Below are 19,064 nucleotides of genomic sequence, written 5' to 3' on the forward strand. Positions count from 1 at the left end.
AATTAACGTAAAATCCTAAAATGTGGCCACCCTATCAGTAAGGAGGCCCTTCTGGTTTAGTAAATATGTATATTCTGTTTACATAGTCAAACCAGTCTTGAAGCTTCTCAGTACCTGAAAATAAAGTTACTACTAAATAAGTGTTTAAAAACACACATTGGGTTGTTTAAAGTAATGCTTCGGTTTGGGAATGGGACGTTCCAGTTAACTCGACTTTTAAAATTAAGTAAGATTTTTATCAGGAAAATATTCCACTTAGAAAGGAATGAACTGCTCAATTCTTCATATAAGTCTTACTTTTAAGCAGAGAAAGAATGTATTGGGATATGTTCCTATTCTATAATTAGAAGACTTATATTCTCCTAAATACCCATCTGCTTCAAAACAGCACCTAATTTTATCATCATGTTTGCCAAAGAAACCTCGACAAAAAATGTAGTAGTCAAATTAGAGTAGGGCTGAATAAAACAATATGCTACTGGGACTTCCTGGTGGCGCAGTGGTTAAGAATCCGCCTGCCAATGTAGGGGACACAGGTTCGAGCCCTGGTCCGGGAAGATCCCACATGCCACGGAGCAACTAAGCCCGTGTGCCACAACTACTGAGCCTGCGCTCTAGAGCCCGTGAGCCACAACTACTGAAGCCCACGTGCCACAGCTACTGAAGCCCACGCGCCTAGAGCCCGTGCTCTGCAACAAGAGAAGCCACCGCAATGAGAAGCCCGCGCACCACAACAAAGAGTAGCCCCCACTCGCCACAACTAGAGAAAGGCCGCATGCAGCAATGAAGACCCAATACAGCTAAAAATAAATAAATAAGTAAATTTATATATTAAAAAACAACATGCTAAAATATTATCTTTTAAGTTCTTACCCTCTCAAATTCAAGGTTTTTGGAATTCAATTGCTGGGTCATAATATCTTTGCCTGAATCAAGCTTAATGCAAAGGTCTCTAAGAGATGACACATCATTTAATACTGCTGCTTTCTCATCTTCTTGGTGTCTCAGCTCTTCTTCTAATCTAGACATGGCTTTTGCCATGGATGAGATCTGAGATTCATAAGCATGATGTGCATTTATGTGCTGAAAATAAGAAAACAGGTAAAAAGTTAAAGTAACCCAGTAATATTAAAGGTTTGAATCTGTGTAACTACAACGTCCCTTTATATAACTATAAAAGCCAATTTTTGCAATTTTAAAAATTTTGCAATTTTAAGATACTCTCAGGAAGCTGTCTATTTAAAGATGGCCTATTTAATGCTTAAAAAAATAAACTGTGTTTAATTATTAATCATGGTAACTAAGTACCTCATGTATATATTTGGAAGAGGCAAAGATGAAAATTACTGCTTTAGGGTTGTGAACGTGAGAGATCTTTTAAGTCATATTAAATTTTTCCTTTATAAACTCTTATAATAATGCTTTTTAAAGTAACATATATACTTATCACTCCTCAAATGCCTTTAAATTCTGAATTTCAAAAATGGAGTTTGCTTTAAAACTATATACCTAAGCTCATATTTAAATTTAATTTAACCTAATAATAGTATACTTTATAAGATTTTAATAACTGAAATGACGAGCAAAATTTGAAATACTGATAAACACTTCTTTCCTAAAGTAATATACGTTAAAAAAAATTAATTAATTTATTTTTGGTTGCGTTGGGTCTTCGTTGCTGCACACAGGCTTTCTCTAGTTGTGGTGAGTGGGGGCTACTCTTCGTTGCGGTGTGCGGGCTTCTCATTGCAGTGGCTTCTCTTGTTGCGGAGCACGGGCTCTAGGCGTGCGGGCTTCAGTAGTTGCAGCACACAGGCTTCAGTAGTTGTGGCGCGCAGGCTTCAGTAGTTGTGGCTCATGGCTCTAGCGCTCAGGCTCAGTAGTTGTGGTGCATGGGCTTCATTGCTCCGTGGCATGTGGGATCTTCCTGGACTCCTGGGCTCGAACCCATCTCCCCTGCAGATTCTTAACCACTGCGTGGGCCACCAGGGAAGTCCCAAGTAATGCACATTTAAAATTTTTCACAATTTAAAATGTGAGTGATAAATACAAACAGATATAAACTCTACTTCTAGAATTTAGGAAGAATTCCACATTTGAAAATTAAATTATTAAACAAGCTTTACTAGAATGAATCGACATTAAAAATCTAATACACTGCTTTGAAGATTTAATAAATTTCAACAATTGTAGAAAAGTACTTGGATTTTCCAAATATTAATGAATTAATTAATCAAAATTCCCCCAAAGAAATATAAATATGTAAGTCAATCTTATATACCACATAAGAACATGAACAATGACAAAGAACAAAAGAACTAAAGAATAGTTTCTCCTGAGAACTATTTTGAAGGTTGAAAAACATTCCTTTAGTTATTATACTCTTAACAGAAAAACTTACAGAAGTAGTGTATTCCTTTCCTAGGACTGCTGTAACAAATTGCTGGGTGGCTTAAAACAACAGAAATTTATTCCCTCACAATTCTGGAGGTTACAAGTCTGAAATTTAGATGCTGGCAGAGTTGGCTTCTTCTGGAGGTTCTGAGGTAGAATCTGTTCCACGCCTCTCTCCAAACTTCTGGTGATTGCTGGCAATCCTTGGTGTTCCTTGCCTTGTAGACACATAACTCCAATCTCTGCCTTTACCTTCACTTGACATTCTCCTTGTGTCTTCTGTGTCCAGATTTCTCTTATCTCATAAGGATACCAAACATTAGGTTATGGCCTGCCCTAGTCCAGTATGACCTCATCTTAAATTGATTACACCTGCAAAGGTCCTATTTCCAAAAAGGTCACATTCACAGGTTCTGGTGGTTAGCATTTCAATATATTTGGGGGGGGCCATAATTCTATCAACTCTCTGGCTCCCCCAAATTCATGTCCTTCCCATGTGCAAAATATATTCATTCTATCCCAACATTCTAGCATCAACTCTAAGTCCAAAATCTTATCTAAGTCAGAATGGGTAAGACTCTGGGTATGGTGGTCCTTCCTGGGGCAAAATTCCTCTCCTTCCACAGACCCGTGATACTAGAAAACAAGTTACCTCTCTCTGAAACAAAATGGTGGAAAAGGCATAAAATGGTCCCATTCTGAAAGGGAGAAAATAGAAGGAATACTAGTCCAAAGTAAGCTTGCAGCCAAGTAGGGCAAATTCCATTAGATTTCAAGGCCTAAAAATAATTATCTGTGTCTTGATACTATGTCCTCTGGACCTGCTAGGGCAGCCCCACCTTCTCAGCCCTCAGATATAGCCCCATCTCTTGGCTCACAGTGGCAGTGGCGCTGCTTTCTGGAATCAAGGAAGAAATAGCCCAGTCCCCTGGGCCTATGGTAGCGTAGCAGGTCCACCAGCTTTTGAGCTGCCCTTGGCAGCCCTGCTGATCTCTGAGCCACCTTCATTCTTCCCTTTTCTTGAAGGAGAACATATGTTCATAACTCTAGTGCCCTGTTTTCTGCTAGTAGGATGCAAGAAGTTTAACCTTCTTTCCTTGTATCCTGTTTCTGTCCCTTTCAGCCCAAGCTGGCAGTGTTTCTGCTGAGGTGATTGGTTGGGTCTATGAGTCACTCACCTACTCTCTTTGCCTAGCCACACTCTTGGCCCTGCCTCCAGAACACGCTATCTGGATAGGCTAAGACTTTTCCAAATCATCAAGTCCCAGCTCTTTTTTTGCTTAGCAATTCCTTCTTCAATCTGTCTCTTTCCTTCACATCTTACTATAAGCAGCAAGGAGAAACCAGGTGCACCTTTCATACTCTGCTTGGAAATTTCCTCAGCTAAATATCCAAGTTCATAACTTATAAGTTCTACTTTCCTAAGAGTATACCATAATTCAGCCAAGTCCTCTGCCATTTTATAATAAGAATTACCTTTTCTCCAGTGTCCAATAACATGTTCCTCAATTCCATCTGAGACCTCACTAGAAGAAACATTCTTATTTCTGGACAAATTCCATTCATGACGATTTATGTATTTTGTAAATAATAGAAGTTTTCGCTACAGCTTTCCTCTTTTTTTCTGCGGTACGCGGGCCTCTCACTGCTGTGGCCTCTCCCACTGTGGAGCACAGCTCTGGACGTGCAGGCCCAGCGGCCATGGCTCACGGGCCCAGCCGCTCTGCGGCATGTGGAATCCTCCCGGACCGGGGCACAAACCTGCGTCCCCTGCATCGGCAGGCGGACTCTCAACCACTGCGCCACCAGGGAAGCCCTCCTCTTTTTTTCTGAGTTCTCACCAGAATTGCCTTTAATATCCATCTTCCTATCTACAAACTTTTCAAGGTTGTCTAGATTTTTCTATCAGGCACCTCAAAACTCTTCCAGCCTGTACCCATTACAAAACTCTTCCAGCCTGTACCCATTACTCTTCCAGCCTGTACCCAATTCCAAAGACCCTTTTTAGGTTTGTTACAAAAGCATCCCACTTCCTGGTACCAAAATCTGTACTAGTTTCTTAACGCTGCCATAACAAATTACCAGAAACTAGATAGCTTAAAACAACAGAAATGTATTCCCTCTCAGTTCTGGAGGCCACAAGTCTGAAATCCAGATGTCAGCAGGATCGGTTCCTTCTGGAGGTTCTGAACGAGAATCTTTTCCACACCTCTCTCCCAGCTCAAGTGATTGCTGGCAATCCTTGGGGTTCCTTGCCTTGGTAGACACATCATTTCAATCTCTGCCTCTATCCTCATATGGCATTCTCCCCTGTGTCTTCTGTGTCTGAATCTCCCTTATTTTACAAGGACACCAGTTATCAGATTAGGGTCTATCCTACCCAGTGTCACCTCATTTTAACTTTTTTAAAAAATATTTATTTATTTTTGGCTGCATTGGGTCTTCATTGCTGTGCACGGGCTTTTCTCCAGTTGCGGCGAGCGGGGGTTAGTCTTCGTTACGGTGCACAGGCTTCTCATTGCGGTGGCTTCTCTTGTTGCGGAGCACGGCTTCTAGGCGCACAGGCTTCAGTAGTTGTGGCTCGTGGGCTCTAGAGTACAGGCTCAGTAGTTCTGTGCACGGGCTTAGTTGCTCCGCGGCATGTGGGATCTTCCCAGACCAGGGCTCGAACCCGTGTCCCCTGCACTGGCAGGCGGATTCTCAACCACTGTGCCACCAGGGAAGCCCACCTCATTTTAACTTGATTAAATCTGCAAAGATGCTATTTCCAAATAACGTCACATTCACAGGTACTGGGAGCTAGGACCTAAATATATTTTTTGGGGGAGGGGTGCATAATTCTACGCACTACAGATAATCAATACTTTCTTCTAAAAAATAAAGACCAACTACGATACTATACCAACAAAACAAAACAAAAGTAGAACTAATAGCCAACTGTTCCTTATCAATCTAACTTATTTAGGGTCCCTATATTTTAACTAAACTCAAAATTCTATTATGAGACTTTTTTTTTTTTTTTTGCAGTACGCGGGCCTCTCACTATTGTGACCTCTCCCGTTGCGGAGCACAGGCTCCAGACACACAGGCTCAGTGGCCATGGCTCAAGGGCCCAGCTACTCCACGGCATGTGGGATCCTCCCGGACCGGGACACGAACCCATGTCCCCTGCATCAGCAGGCAGACTCTCAACCACTGCGCCACCAGGGAAGCCCTAAGAGACTTTTATTAGACTGTCTTTATGACAAAAGCTTATTTAAATCCACATGCAAAAGAATGAAGTTGGAACCTTACCTTGTATCATGTATAAAAATTAACTCAAAATGGATCAAAGACCTCAACATAAGAGCTAAAACTATAAAACGCATAGAAAAAACAGGGGAAAAGCTTCATTATGTTGGATTTAGCAATGATTTCTTAGATATGACACCAAAAATACAGGCAAGAAGAAAAAAATAGATAAATTGGACTTCATCAAAATTTAAAACTCTTGTGCATCAAAGGATAAAACTGAGTGACAAGGTAAGCCATGAGATGGGAGAAAATATTCACAAATCACATATCTAATAAGGGATTGAAATCCAGAATATACAAACAATTCCTACAACTCAACAACAACAGAAAACAACCTGATTAAAAACTAGGCAAAGGGGCTTCCCTGGTGGCGCAGTGGTTGAGACTCCGCCTGCCGATACAGGGGACACGGGTTCGTGCCCCGGTCCGGGAAGATCCCACATGCCGTGGAGCGGCTGGGCCCGTGAGTCATGGCCGCTGAGCCTGCACGTCCGGAGCCTGTGCTCTGCAGCGGGAGAGGCCACAACAGTTAGAGGCCTGCATACCAAAAAAAAAAAAAAAAAAAATAGGCAAAGGATTTGAATAGATATTTCTCCAAAGAAACTATACAAATGGCTAATAAACACACAAAATATGCTCAATATCACTAATCATTAAGAAAATACAAGTCAAAACCAAAATGAAATACCACTTCACTCCCATTGGGATGGCCATTATTAAAACAAAAAAAAACAAAACAAAAAACCCCAGAAAATAACAAGTGTTGGTGAAGATGTGGAGGAACTGGAAGCCTAACATTGCAGGTGGGAATGTAAAATGGTGCAGCCCCTGTGAAAAACTGTATGGTGGTTATTCAAAAAGTTAAACATAAAATTACAATATGATCCAGTAATTCCATGTCTGGATATATCCTAAAGAACTGAAAATAAAGACCTGAATAGATATTGTACATCCAAGTTCATAGCAGCATTATTTTCAATAGCCAAAGATGGAAACAAACCAAATGTTCATTGACAGATGAATGTTTAGAATGTGGTATATGCATACAGTGGGATATTATTCAGCCTTAAAAAGGAATGAAATTCTGACACATGCTACAACATGGGTGAACCTTGAGACTTAAGTGAACCTTAGGCCTAAGTAAAATAATTCAGTCACAAAAAGACAAATATTGTATGACTCCACTTATAAGAGGGACATGGAGTAGTCAAATTCATAGAGAGAAAGTAGAATGGTGGTTGTCAGTGGCTGGGGGAGGGGAGAATGAGGAGCTAGTTAGTATTTAATGGGTACAGAGTTTTAACTGGGGAAGATGAAAAAGTTCTGGAGAAGGATGGTGGTGATAGTTGCACAACAATATGCATGTACTAACTGCCACTGTATACTTAAAAATGGTTATAATGGTAAATTCGATATTATGTATATTTTACTTACAATATAAAAGTAATGGGGCTCTCCTAAGCAAATTATCAGAATGACAGATTACCACTGAACTTGATTTTTACCAATGCTTAAACCTCACTTCAATAAAGTGCCTTTGAATGTTTTCTGTTTTACTAAATTCTGTCTGTGCAAGACAAATGAATATATTACCTCCTGAATTTCTTTTTCTAGTAGCTCCACTCTTTCTCGAAGGTGTCTCCTCTCGGTGTCAATAGAAAGAAGTTCCAGTCGAACTGAGCTGCTTTCTCCCTCAGCTTGATGGGCTTTGACCTCCCAGTCTTCAGCACGGTCATGAAGCATCTGAAATCTATCTAACAAATCTTGATTTTCTCTTTCCTGGTTTAACCACAATTAAATTGTTTCTAAATTAGTCATCATTACTCACTGGAATACCCATGTCATAAACATATACACACACTGGGATTTTTGTTTTAATTTAGGAAGCATAAGCTATCTGTGCAGACACTATACTAAGATCTGTAAGAAAATATACAAAGACAGTAGGCAAGACCTCCACTTTCATATGTTAATATCTAATAGAGGAGACAGAATAAAGAAACATGAAAAAGTTAAAAAAAAAATCAGTCTTAAATCCAACCTAAACAATGTTTTTTCACCTTAGAAGCCATTAAGCTCTCCCATCGTGACACTTCAGTTATGTAATTATGAACTCTACTCTTCATTTCTTCTTTTTCTTGCACTGCTGCTTCTAATTCCAATGAAATTTGCTATAAATCAGAAAATTGAAGACAAATCTAAAATGAATGTAGCACCTAATGAGTTCTATTTATGTTCAAATAGCTCTTTCTGAATTTGGGGAATAAGTGAGAGTAGGAAAAAAGGAAAACTGTTCCTGACCGTTATTTTCACATGTTTTTCTGGACTGATATTGACTTTTTTAACCAAATATTACCATGTATCTCCCACAATATATGTGACCACATATCTGGTATTTAAACTAAGGGCTAGCTACGCTCAGGGGTTGACATTTAAAAAAATTTATATATCAGCAATATACTCTATAATGAATAATTTTTAAAAATAAAATATTTAAAATAAGAAAATTATTGGTTTTCTTGGTGTAATCCTTAATAAACCAGCACAAACAAAACCAATACCTTTTAGTATTTGCCATTCTAAAATATTCATTAATTAACTTACAGGCATATCTCTAAGCCACTGGAAGTAAGTACAAATAATTAAAATCTATCATGGGTCTTTAAAACACAGCAACTTTGCCCTGGGAGTGATGCTGAGGTCCTCACCCAGTAGAGTAACACCGATTTCTGCCATAGAGAACACCATGCTCCCAGCTTCAGGATTCCTTGCAACAAAGACCACAATGGTGAGGGGACTACAGTTGTACCCATTACACACCCTGTAATATACCGCAGCATTCTAAACCACATTTTAAAATACCCTTATAAACACTATTCTTCTTAAAGAATTATTTCTTTTGTTGTTGATATTTATATAATTAAAATTTAGAAAGCATATTTAAAGCTTTAAAATTTAGCAAACTATGAATATATTGTATAACTGTATACTATAAAACTATCAAAGTTTATGCTTTGTGCTCATACCTGGTTTTCTCTTGCCACTGTAGCCAGATCATCCTGTAATCTTCTGTTTTCCTTAAAAGACATTTCTTTAGATCTTCCTACTTCATCAAGTTCCTTGTGAGCTGCATCAAGCTGGCGCCGGAGGCTGCTTATCTCACGGTCCCGATTAATCAATGTTTCCTTTAGGTGGCTGTTACATGGGTGGTGTAGCAATAATAAAGAAAGCTTTTTGGAAAATTTAGTTCATTTAACTGTTGTACTCTGATTTAAGTATACTAGGAATGTAAGAAATTACAACTACTCAACCTATGGACTGGGAGAAAATATTTGTAAATGATGCAACCAACAAGGGTGTATACCAACAGCTCACACAACTCAATAACAAAAAAACAAACAACCCAAGCAAAAACTGGACAGAAGACCTAAATGGACATTTCTCCAAAGAAGAAATGCAGATGGCCAATAGGCACATGAAAAAATGCTCAACATTGCTAATTATTAGAGAAATGCAAATCAAAACTACAATGAGGTACCACCTCACACCAGTCAGAATGGCAAACATTAAAAAGTCTACAAATAGGGCTTCCCTGGTGGCACAGTGGTTGAGAGTCCGCCTGCCGATGCAGGGGACACGGGTTCGTGCCCTGGTCTGGGAGGATCCCACATGCCGCGGAGCAGCTGGGCCCGTGAGCCATGGCCACTGAGCCTGTGCGTCTGGAGCCTGTGCTCCGGAACGGGAGAGGCCACAACAGTGAGAGGCCCGCGTACCGCAAAAAAGAAAAAAAAGTCTACAAATAACAAATGCTGGAGCGGGTGTGGAGAAAAGGGAACCCTCCTACACTGTTGGTGGGAATGTAAATTGATACAGCCACTATGGAGAACAGTATGGAGGTTCCTTAAAAAAGAGAGTTACCATATGATCCAGCAATCCCACTCCTGGGCCTATACCCAGACAAAACTATAATTTGAAAAGATACACACGCCCCTATGTTCATAGCAGCATTATTTACAATAGCCAAGACATGGAAGCAACCTAAATGTCCACTGACAGTGAAATCTATAAAGAAGATGTGGTACATATATACAATGGAATACTACTCATCCATTAAAAAGAATGAAATAAAGCCATTTGCAGCAACATGGAGGGACCTAGAGATTATCATACTAAACGAATAAGTCAGAAAGAGAAAGACAAATACCATATGGTATCACTTATATGTGGAATCTAAAATATGACACAAATGAACATATCGAAGAAACAGACTCACAGACAAGAGATTGTGGTTGCCAATGGGGAGGGGGCTGGAGGAGGAAAGGATTGGGAGTTTGGGATTAGCAGATGCAAACTAGTATTATAGAATGGATAAACAACAAGTCCTACTATATAACACAGGGAACTATGTTCAATATCCTATAATAAACCATAATGGGAGACTTCCCTGGTGGTGCAGTGGTTAAGAATCTGCCTGCCAATGCAGGGGACACAGGTTCAATCCCTGGTCCGGGAAGATCCCACATGCTTCAGAACAACTACGCTCGTGTCCCACAACTATTGAGCCTGCGCTCCAGAGCCCACGTGCCACAACTACTGAAGCCCGCGTGCCCTAGAGCCTACGCACTGCAACTACTGAAGCCCGCGCACCTAGAGCCTGTGCTCCACAACAACAGAAGCCACCACAATGAGAAGCCTGCGCACTGCCAACGAAGAGTAACCCCCGCTCACCGCAACTAGAGAAAGCCTGTGCGCAGCAACGAAGACCCAATGCAGCCAAAAAAACATAATGGAAAATAATATGATAAAGAATATATAACTGAATCACTTTGCTGTATAGCAGAAATTAACACATTATAAATCAACCATACTGCAATAAAATTTAAAAAAAGAAATTACAACTACTGCATTAAGATACTGATTAATTAGGTGAAGCAGATATTTTAGATCTCTACCAATCATTATGTGCAAATAAAGTCATAAAATAAATTTATTATTCCAAAAGTCAAGTAAAAACAGAAGACTTTCAAGTGTTAGGAGCAGAACATAAACGATTCAATTGGCAAACACTTATTTAATGTTTAAGTCCCCACTATTATTAATAAGACATAATTGTTTAGATGTGGATGACAGAGGAGGGAAGAAAGTTAAAGAGGATAACATTTCCATGCAGGAGACTGAGAAAATAACTGCTACTGATAAAAACAGGAAAATTGAAAAAGAAATTTTCCTATTGCCAGATTGCTATTCAAATAGATAAAGCTGCATTCACTGAAAATTTCTAAAAAAACTGGATGCCGGGGCTTCCCTGGTGGCGCAGTGGTTGAGAGTCCGCCTGCCGATGCAGGGGACACGGGTTCGTGCCCCGGTCCGGGAAGATCCCACATGCCGCGGAGCAGCTGGGCCCGTGAACCATGGCTGCTGAGCCTGCGCGTCCGGAGCCTGTGCTCCGCAACGGGAGAGGCCACAACAGTGAGAGGCCCGCGTACCGCAAAAACAAAACAAAACAAAACAAAACTGGATGCCGTTCCATTGATTACTTACTTCATAGAAGATTCATACTCTGAGACTGTTATCTTCATCTGAGTAATAGCTTTTTCCTATAGAAATTATAAAAATATGTAAGATTCTAAACCATTCATATAGAAATGTCTTCATTTGAATTGATACAATATCACATTTATATAGTTTAAATCCAATTATATAAATTATATTATAAAAGAAACCTCCAAGTAAACATATTTCCATGTACGAATTATATTTCATATATTGGCATATTTCTACCCACTAAGAATTTGAATTGTTCCTTGAGTTTGCTATAATCATATATGATAAAACTGTCTTCTAGAAACAGAACTTTTAAAGATTCAAATTATTGGTATAAAATGAAATTTAAACACATTAGAAGATACGGCTTTGGGTCTTAGGAGCTTGTACACAGGCAATAAGAACTGCATATCTAAAACAGAGAATAAAATAAGCTTTTCTGTTCAGATGCTGGGTAACATTACTTAACAGTCACATACTTTATTAGCTAGGTTTTCATGCAAGTTTGCAATCTTTTCTGTCTTCTCATCTACAGTCTCCTGAAGAATGTCTTTTTCTTTATCAATAACACCAATGGTCTTTTTCATTACATGAGCCTCTTCATTCTGTGAAGTCATCTTGAAGTGTAGTTTATCTATAAATGAAAAAGAAATGTTTGTTAGACAAAGTAAATTATGATTCGCAAAAACAAAATTGAAGAATACTTACCTATTTTTTCCTCCAGTATTTTAACCTGTGCTTGTGCTGATTCAAGTTCACTTCTTTTCATGGAAAGTTGGTGCTGATGGTCCTCAAGTGACCGCTGTAGCTGCTCATTTACTAGCCTAAAGAGTCAGTGGACAAAAACAAATGGTATTCTTTATCTCTGGTAGAAATAATTTTTTTAAAATGAAAGATCTTAAAAAATATTTTTCTTATTTTTAAAGTTTCTTTTATTCCTTATTTTAAAGCTCTTCCAGTATAATCAATGGCAATATACTATATATATTATTCCTTTCTTCAAAACTGTTCCATCTTCCTCAAAATAATAAAGTGTAAAAATCAAATTAATTGTATACTTTTTTCTAGAGGCTTCCTAGTAGTTTTAAAGCTTTTCTCAGTTTCCTAATAACAACCCTCTTTCTCTTAAAATCTATTTTCAATAGTCAAGGCAAAGGAAAAGTCTTGCTTTTACAGAATGGCCTAGCACTTCAACATCCTGACCATCCTGACCAGCAAGCTTTGAATTCTGCTTCCCATTCTGACTTTTTTTGATAGGTAGTCAACAGGAGGTCATAGTAAACAGGGAAATAGGTATTTACTGTAGTGCAATGAGGATTTAAGACTAAAGATTGGTTTCAGGGAGCAAAAAAAAAAGACATACAGCAAAAATAAAGACAATTTCAGACAAATCCCTTACTGATCAGTAAGATTAATTTTTTTTCAGAAGTAACAAGAATTTGCTCTCATGTCATCTAGGGTCTTTGGAAGCCTAGTCCTGGCCTAGGAATTCTTAGTCTGGCCGTGCTGGAAAAACATGGCTCTCACATTAGGCTATTTATTGGGGACTTCCACAGGTTCCTTTTAGGGTTTGTTTGAAGATGAGATAGTAGAAGATACTAAAGGTGGCTTAGTTTAGAATTCCCTAATAGGGAGGAGGTTGGATTCTGAAACCACTAGTAAGATGGGACATCTCCCACAGAAATGAAAAAGTTTTACATGCAACACTGAGATATTCTGAAACACAAAAGACATGACCCTGACTGCTCTAATAGCAAATGAATGATGACCCAGAGGCAGGGAGGGAAGTCAAGGTGAGGCTGACTTCTTTAGAATTGCACAACCAAATAAAACCAAGTCAGAAAGACTCTCGGTTCAAGCAATTTTACTTCATAAAATCATCTGTGAGGTCCAGGTGACTCACTGTATTCAAGCTGCTTGTAAAAGCTACAACTATTACTCTGAGGGATATAACTACACGGAGTGGAGAAAAAAGAAAGCTAATGTTCACTGTACTGATAATTTACAGACATTACCTCATTTATTCCTAGGACAGTTCCATAATTAGAACCATTATTTTGATATTATAGAAACAAATAATAACTTGTTCAAGATGGCAAAGCTATTAAGGCAAAGAAAATATATAAATCCAGTTTAGTCTACCCTGATATCAATGTTTTTCTACTACATCACACTGCCTACTACAAAGAGCACAGGACATCTTCCGTGTGGAAGGGAAAATGTCTGCCAGTAAGCTATAAAGAATCCTTTCAAAAATGGAATGGCTCCCAGAGTTCCTACTGAAGGACACTGAGTAGTTGGCAGTGCTTGAAATCCTAAGTAAAAAAAAAAATGTAAAGATTTTTTACATCTAAGTTCATTAGCAGGGTTAATTCCTAATGAAAGTAGGGTTGATAAATGAAGGCAGGATAACATCTTGATTGATTATACATATAAAGGGGGCCCTTAGTGAGTCTTAAAAATAGCTTTGCCTTTTCATATTCTAGTGTAGGCAGGCAAGGGAATAATAGAGATTCCACACAGACCTCGGCAGTAACTTTCTGACAGAAGGATTGCTGCTAAGATAAAGGTCTTCTTAATGAAAGAACTGAGGTATAAAGTTCATAGGAAAGAACAGTTGAGTGACTATCATATTATTTGTCATCATGGTGTTTGGAAAGGAAAATTTGAGAACCTGTTGAGAAGTAAGTTGCTAGGATGAGCTAATTTCTTAGCTTCGAAAGTGCTATAAGCAAAAAGCAAAGGGAAGTGATGACTTCCCACCAGAGAGTGAAGCAATAAAACTTAGAATCAAAATTCTAGCTCTCCACTTACCAGCCATGTGGCTGGATAAGACCATCTCTCTGAGCCTCAAATTCCTGAGTTTTATTACAGTACATGGATGTATACATGCTCTCATCTTAGGGGGCAAAAGTAATTACTTCTCTTCATGATAGAGTATATTTTAAACAAAGACAGCATCATAAAGGGTCCTTTATTCATAAGAAGTGTTCAAGTTGTAAAATGGAGCTGAAGCTCTATCTAAGAGGCATAGGTTTGGAATTTTAATGGCCTCTTAGAAGAAAGAGAGATTGATATGGTATCCCTGTTTTTTTAAAATTAATTAATTAATTTATTTTTGGCTGCGTTGGGTCTTTGTTGCTGCCCATGGGCTTTCTTAGTTGCAGAAAGCGGGGCTACTCTTCATTGCGGTGAGCAGGCTTCTCATTGCAGTGGCTTCTCTTGTTGCGGAGCAAGGGCTTTAGGCGCACGGGCTTCAGTAGTTGTGGCTTGCAGGCTCTAGAGTGCAGGCCCAGTAGTTGTGGTGCACGGGCTTAGCTGCTCTGCGGCATGTGGGATCTTCCCGGACCAGGGCTCGAACCTGTGTCTCCTGCACTGGCAGGCGGATTCTTAACCACTGCGCCACCAGGGAAGCCCAGTATCGCTGGATTTTTTTTGGTATCCCTGTTTTATTTCAGATGTCTCCAAGACTCTATGGTTATGACCCACCACTAACTGAGAAAGTATCATCTCTTGATAACTGAGAGAGGGGAATAGGGATAAGGACTGGCTTTTCTGTCACATTTCTGCAAAAGGATGATGATTTATATCTGGTGGTCCTAGGTCCCTTGGCCCTTCTAAGTCCAGTTCCATGAGCTCAGCTGTCTTTACTTAGGGCCCTGGCTCCTCTTCCTGTCTTGGTAGAAAAAAATGTTAGACATGCCCAGAAGATAATTCTTAGGCATCCTAAGGAATCTATGAGCCTTATCTAAAATGGTTCTCAATTCCCTTAACAAATAAATACTTCTCAAAGGAGACCAGTTATATTTGGTTTTCTGAATATACAAACACACTCTACTATAAAAGCTGATACTTATTGCCATAATAATAACTCTAACTAGAGCTTATGGGCTCTTCCCAGGAAAATCAGCTAATGCATTTATTTGATCCTGGATAAGTACATAACCCTCTAGTTTTAAAGAAGGTACACAGAATAACTAAAGACTAAGGTGAAATGAAAACAGCCTGACGGTATTTTCAGCTGCAGAAATCTAAATGTTTAGAGGCTCATAGCTAGCAGTGGTAAGGATTAAGGCTATTGTCCTCTGCTGCTGCACCAAGAGACTAGACCAAAGATCCTCTATTTGGACAATTAGAGACTGTGCTTGATATAGAAAAGACTGTTTGGTGGCACTGAAATTTGATGAAAAATGCCTAACTCAGGAAGGGAAAGAGAAAATGGGCCCACCAGGTGGATGAAAAGGAATATATGCTTTATCTATCTGAGTATCAGCTTCTTAAATGTCTTCATGTTAAGGGAAACAACTTGATGTGATTAAAGGGACAGCAAGATCTCTATTAAACATATCAAAAGTTGCATGAGGTTTGGACAAGGCGACTTTATTTCCATACAGTTCTTGGTATTATGTTTGTATTGGGTTCAGCTTTGGATGTGAACCTGACAGCTTGAACTCATAGTTCTAATGTTTACTGATGTATACTGATATGGAGAATGTGACTGACACACCTTCCTCAGAGACAAGTCTGATATTTGTCAGAGCAAAAAAAGTTATGGAATCCTGCAATCCCCCCATTATTACCTGTCTCTGTTTACAGACAAACAAAGGTAAAGAGAAAATTCTCCACAACCCATTCCTGTAACAAGGTAAAGAGAAAATTCTCCACAACCCATTCCTATAACACAGTGACTGGATTATTCCTAGGTGAGGGAAGTAGCAAGTTGGGTAAGAGAAAAGGGTATTAGTATAGCAGAGAAAACGCCCAAGGAGCTGCATGGTAGGGGATCCAAGGGAGGGTACTGAAAGCTCTGTCTTATAAGACTGGAAAGGGCATCCTGTGAGGGAAGGAAAGGGGAGTTATAGCTATAGTTTGAAGGAAAAAGCAAAATGGACTAAATGCAGCTCCAATCATCTGGACACAAAACGGAAAAGGGTAGACTAGTAATTCTGGGTGACAGAAATATACCATGGTATTTGTACTTTGGAGTTGAACATAGACATGAACCAGAGGGGGAGAGGCCATTCCATTCAGGTAGCTCTCCTTCATAGGATGTATGTAGTGCCTTGCAAGGAAAAAACAAAACAAAACGGAAAAAGAAGTTTCTACCTTAGTTCTTCCTAAACGGTATTCCTTAATTAAACAGACAAACAGCCAGCTCTTGGTCTTATTACATAGTTTGTTTTGATTTTGTGTAACAAATGTTTCCTAAATCTCGCCACTGTTCTCCAAGTTCATTGCCACTGTTTCACTCCAGGCACATTGTCTCCATTGTCTGCCATCAGTCTCTTAAGACTCCAAATTCACCTTCCCTATTTTTGTGAGAGTTCACTTCCTAAGAGGCATGGTAGGAAGTCACCCCCTTGGTTAAAATTTTGTTTGTTCTCCATGTTTATAAGATAAAATCCAGACACTCTTGGTTATCATACCATGTTCTTTATCACCTGACTTCAACCTGTAGATACAGCCTACTTGGGCCATACTGACTTTTTTTTACCATTTTTCAGACACATCACCTTTTAGACTCTGTATATAAATATTCTGATTTTACATTTCTTTGAAAGAAGAACGAGAAGAACAATGACATAGGTAGCAAAGAACTCTGTAATTTCCAGCAATTCTACACTAAGGAGTACAAATAATCTGAAGTACAGGCATACCTTGGAGATATTGTGGGTTTGGTTCCAGACCACCACAGTAAAGAAAATATGGCAATAAAGTGAATCATGTGGATTATTTGGTTTCCCAGGGCATATAAAATTATGTTTAATACTCACAAACATAAAAAACAAACTTAACGGTTAACAAAGGGGAAAGGGGAAGGGGGAAGGGGGAAGGGGTAAATTAGGAGTTTGGGAATAGCAGATACAAACTACTATATATAAAATAAACAACAAGGTCCTACTGTATAGCACAGAGAACTATAATCACTATTTTGTTATAAAACATAATGGAAAGAATATGAAAAAGTTTTTATGTGTGTATATATATAAATATATATATATGCATATATGTATTAGTGAATCACTTTGCTGTACACCAGAAACTAACAAAGCATTGTAAACAACTATACTTCAATAAAAAATATTAAATTAAAAATTCAAAGCCATTAAAAAAATAAGTAAATAAAAGTTATGTCTGTACTATACTGTAGTCTATTAGGTGTGCAATAGCATTATGTCTGAAAAAAACGATGCACACACCTTAATTTAAAAAACCTTATTTCTAAAAAATAGTAACCATCATCTGAGCCTTCAGTGAGTTGTAGTAATAGTCAAAGCTCACTGATCACAGATCATAACAAATATAATAATTACGAAAAAGTTTGAAATATTGCAAGAATTACCAAAATGTGACACAGAAACATGAAGTGAGCAAATGCTGTTGGAAATACGGCACCAATAAACTTGCTTGATGCAGGTTTGCCAAAAACCTTCAATTTGTAAAAAACACAACATCTGCAAAGCACAATAAATTGAAGCACAATAAAACAAAGTACACCTGTATCTGTTAGGGAGATTTTAGAAGGAGGTAGGTACAAAAATTTGCCTGCAATCATATCAAGCTATGAAAGTCTTTAGAAGTACAGATACTCAAAACTTACCCAGATTCACTCAGTGAACAGGAACCTCCAGAGATCAGTCCCTAAATCCATACTTTACAAAAGCTCCCCAAGTGATTCTGCTGCAAAGCCAACTTTGAGAACTACTGCTTTTCAAAGGCCTAGTCCAAAATGCCACCATTATGAACCTTATATAGCAACAAGCTTGTTCCCAGAAGAGAAATGAAACTTTCAATAAACTTACCTAAGTGAGTTCATCTCTGTTTTCTGATGAGATGAGTCACCAGCCACATGGCTAAGTTTTTGAGCTTGGAGTTTTACTTTTTTCTCTAAAGACTCTATTGTTTCTTTCATTTTTAACATTTTAGACTTTAATTCACATTTTTCGTTTTCAAGCTATAATTAAATTTTAAAAATTAATAGGTATATGTCTCAGTTTCTTTTCCTTAAGCACTCTTTCATAATATTTCTGGAAGAAAACTAAGGAAATAAATTAGATTTATTTAAAAATACTTTAAAAGTCATGTGTACACTTTAGGTTCTAGATGTCAGAATAGGCAAACACATTTTTCTCTCTCTCCTCTTCAATATCATTGAAATCAAAGAAAAGATACCAAAAAAGACAGGCAAGAAAGGAAGAAAAGAATGTATCCATAACAGCAATGAAGGGAAACCACTAGCAGGCCAAAATTTTGAGAAATTTCTAAAAAAAAACGTAGCTAGGACTGAACTGAAGAAAGATCAGAGCAGAAAATACCGTAACCCAAACACAAAATGGACAAGATTTATATGAGGAACCTGTAACATGTTCCTGAAGAGCATAAAACACAACCTGACAATGTGAAGACACACCATATTTCTGAATGGGAACACAATATTGGAAAGGGATTAAAATTTCCTGAAATAATTATAAATTCAATAAAATTTCAGTAAGAATCTTGACACAACCTTTTTAAAATTAGATGGGTGACTCAGATTTCATTCTAAAATTTATTTAGGAAAAAACAAAGTTAAGAAAAAAACAGTAAAAATGGGGGGCGGGAGGAAGACTGCAGCTAGACTTGCTTTATGAGATATCAAAATAAATGAAAAAGCTACTATAATTAAGACAGTATGGATTTCACATATGGATAAGCAGATACATCACAGATGTAAGTTTAGAAAAGGCAGCATTTTAAGAAAGTGGGAAAAGAATAAACTTTTTAAAAATAGAGCTGGATAGCCACTCATTGGAGACAAAAAATTAGCTAGATTCTATTTTATTTTACGTACA

At 38.3% G+C, this 19,064-nt stretch overlaps 1 protein-coding gene across 7 annotated transcripts in view; it reads right to left on the reverse strand.

Annotated features, from left to right (window-relative positions):
- The window catches only part of CEP135 (centrosomal protein 135), an 82,089-nt gene that overhangs the window by 14,451 nt on the left and 48,574 nt on the right, over nucleotides 1-19,064 (reverse strand). For 6 of the 7 annotated variants that reach the window (XM_029235980.1, XM_029235983.1, XM_029235978.1 and 3 more), the window contains 8 exons: nucleotides 18,036-18,187; nucleotides 11,941-12,056; nucleotides 11,712-11,866; nucleotides 11,230-11,285; nucleotides 8,715-8,883; nucleotides 7,749-7,859; nucleotides 7,282-7,467; nucleotides 874-1,083 (listed from right to left, as the gene is read on the reverse strand). In XM_029235980.1, the coding sequence (XP_029091813.1) occupies nucleotides 874-1,083; nucleotides 7,282-7,467; nucleotides 7,749-7,859; nucleotides 8,715-8,883; nucleotides 11,230-11,285; nucleotides 11,712-11,866; nucleotides 11,941-12,056; nucleotides 18,036-18,187 (1,155 nt within the window). The remainder of the gene's footprint in view (nucleotides 1-873; nucleotides 1,084-7,281; nucleotides 7,468-7,748; nucleotides 7,860-8,714; nucleotides 8,884-11,229; nucleotides 11,286-11,711; nucleotides 11,867-11,940; nucleotides 12,057-18,035; nucleotides 18,188-19,064) is intronic. The other variant, XM_029235985.1, reaches the window with a different exon arrangement.

This window comes from Monodon monoceros, unplaced genomic scaffold (genome assembly GCF_005190385.1).
Source record: "Monodon monoceros isolate NGI ecotype Baffin Bay Population unplaced genomic scaffold, NGI_Narwhal_1 Super_Scaffold_20, whole genome shotgun sequence".
Classification (NCBI taxonomy): domain Eukaryota; kingdom Metazoa; phylum Chordata; class Mammalia; order Artiodactyla; family Monodontidae; genus Monodon; species Monodon monoceros.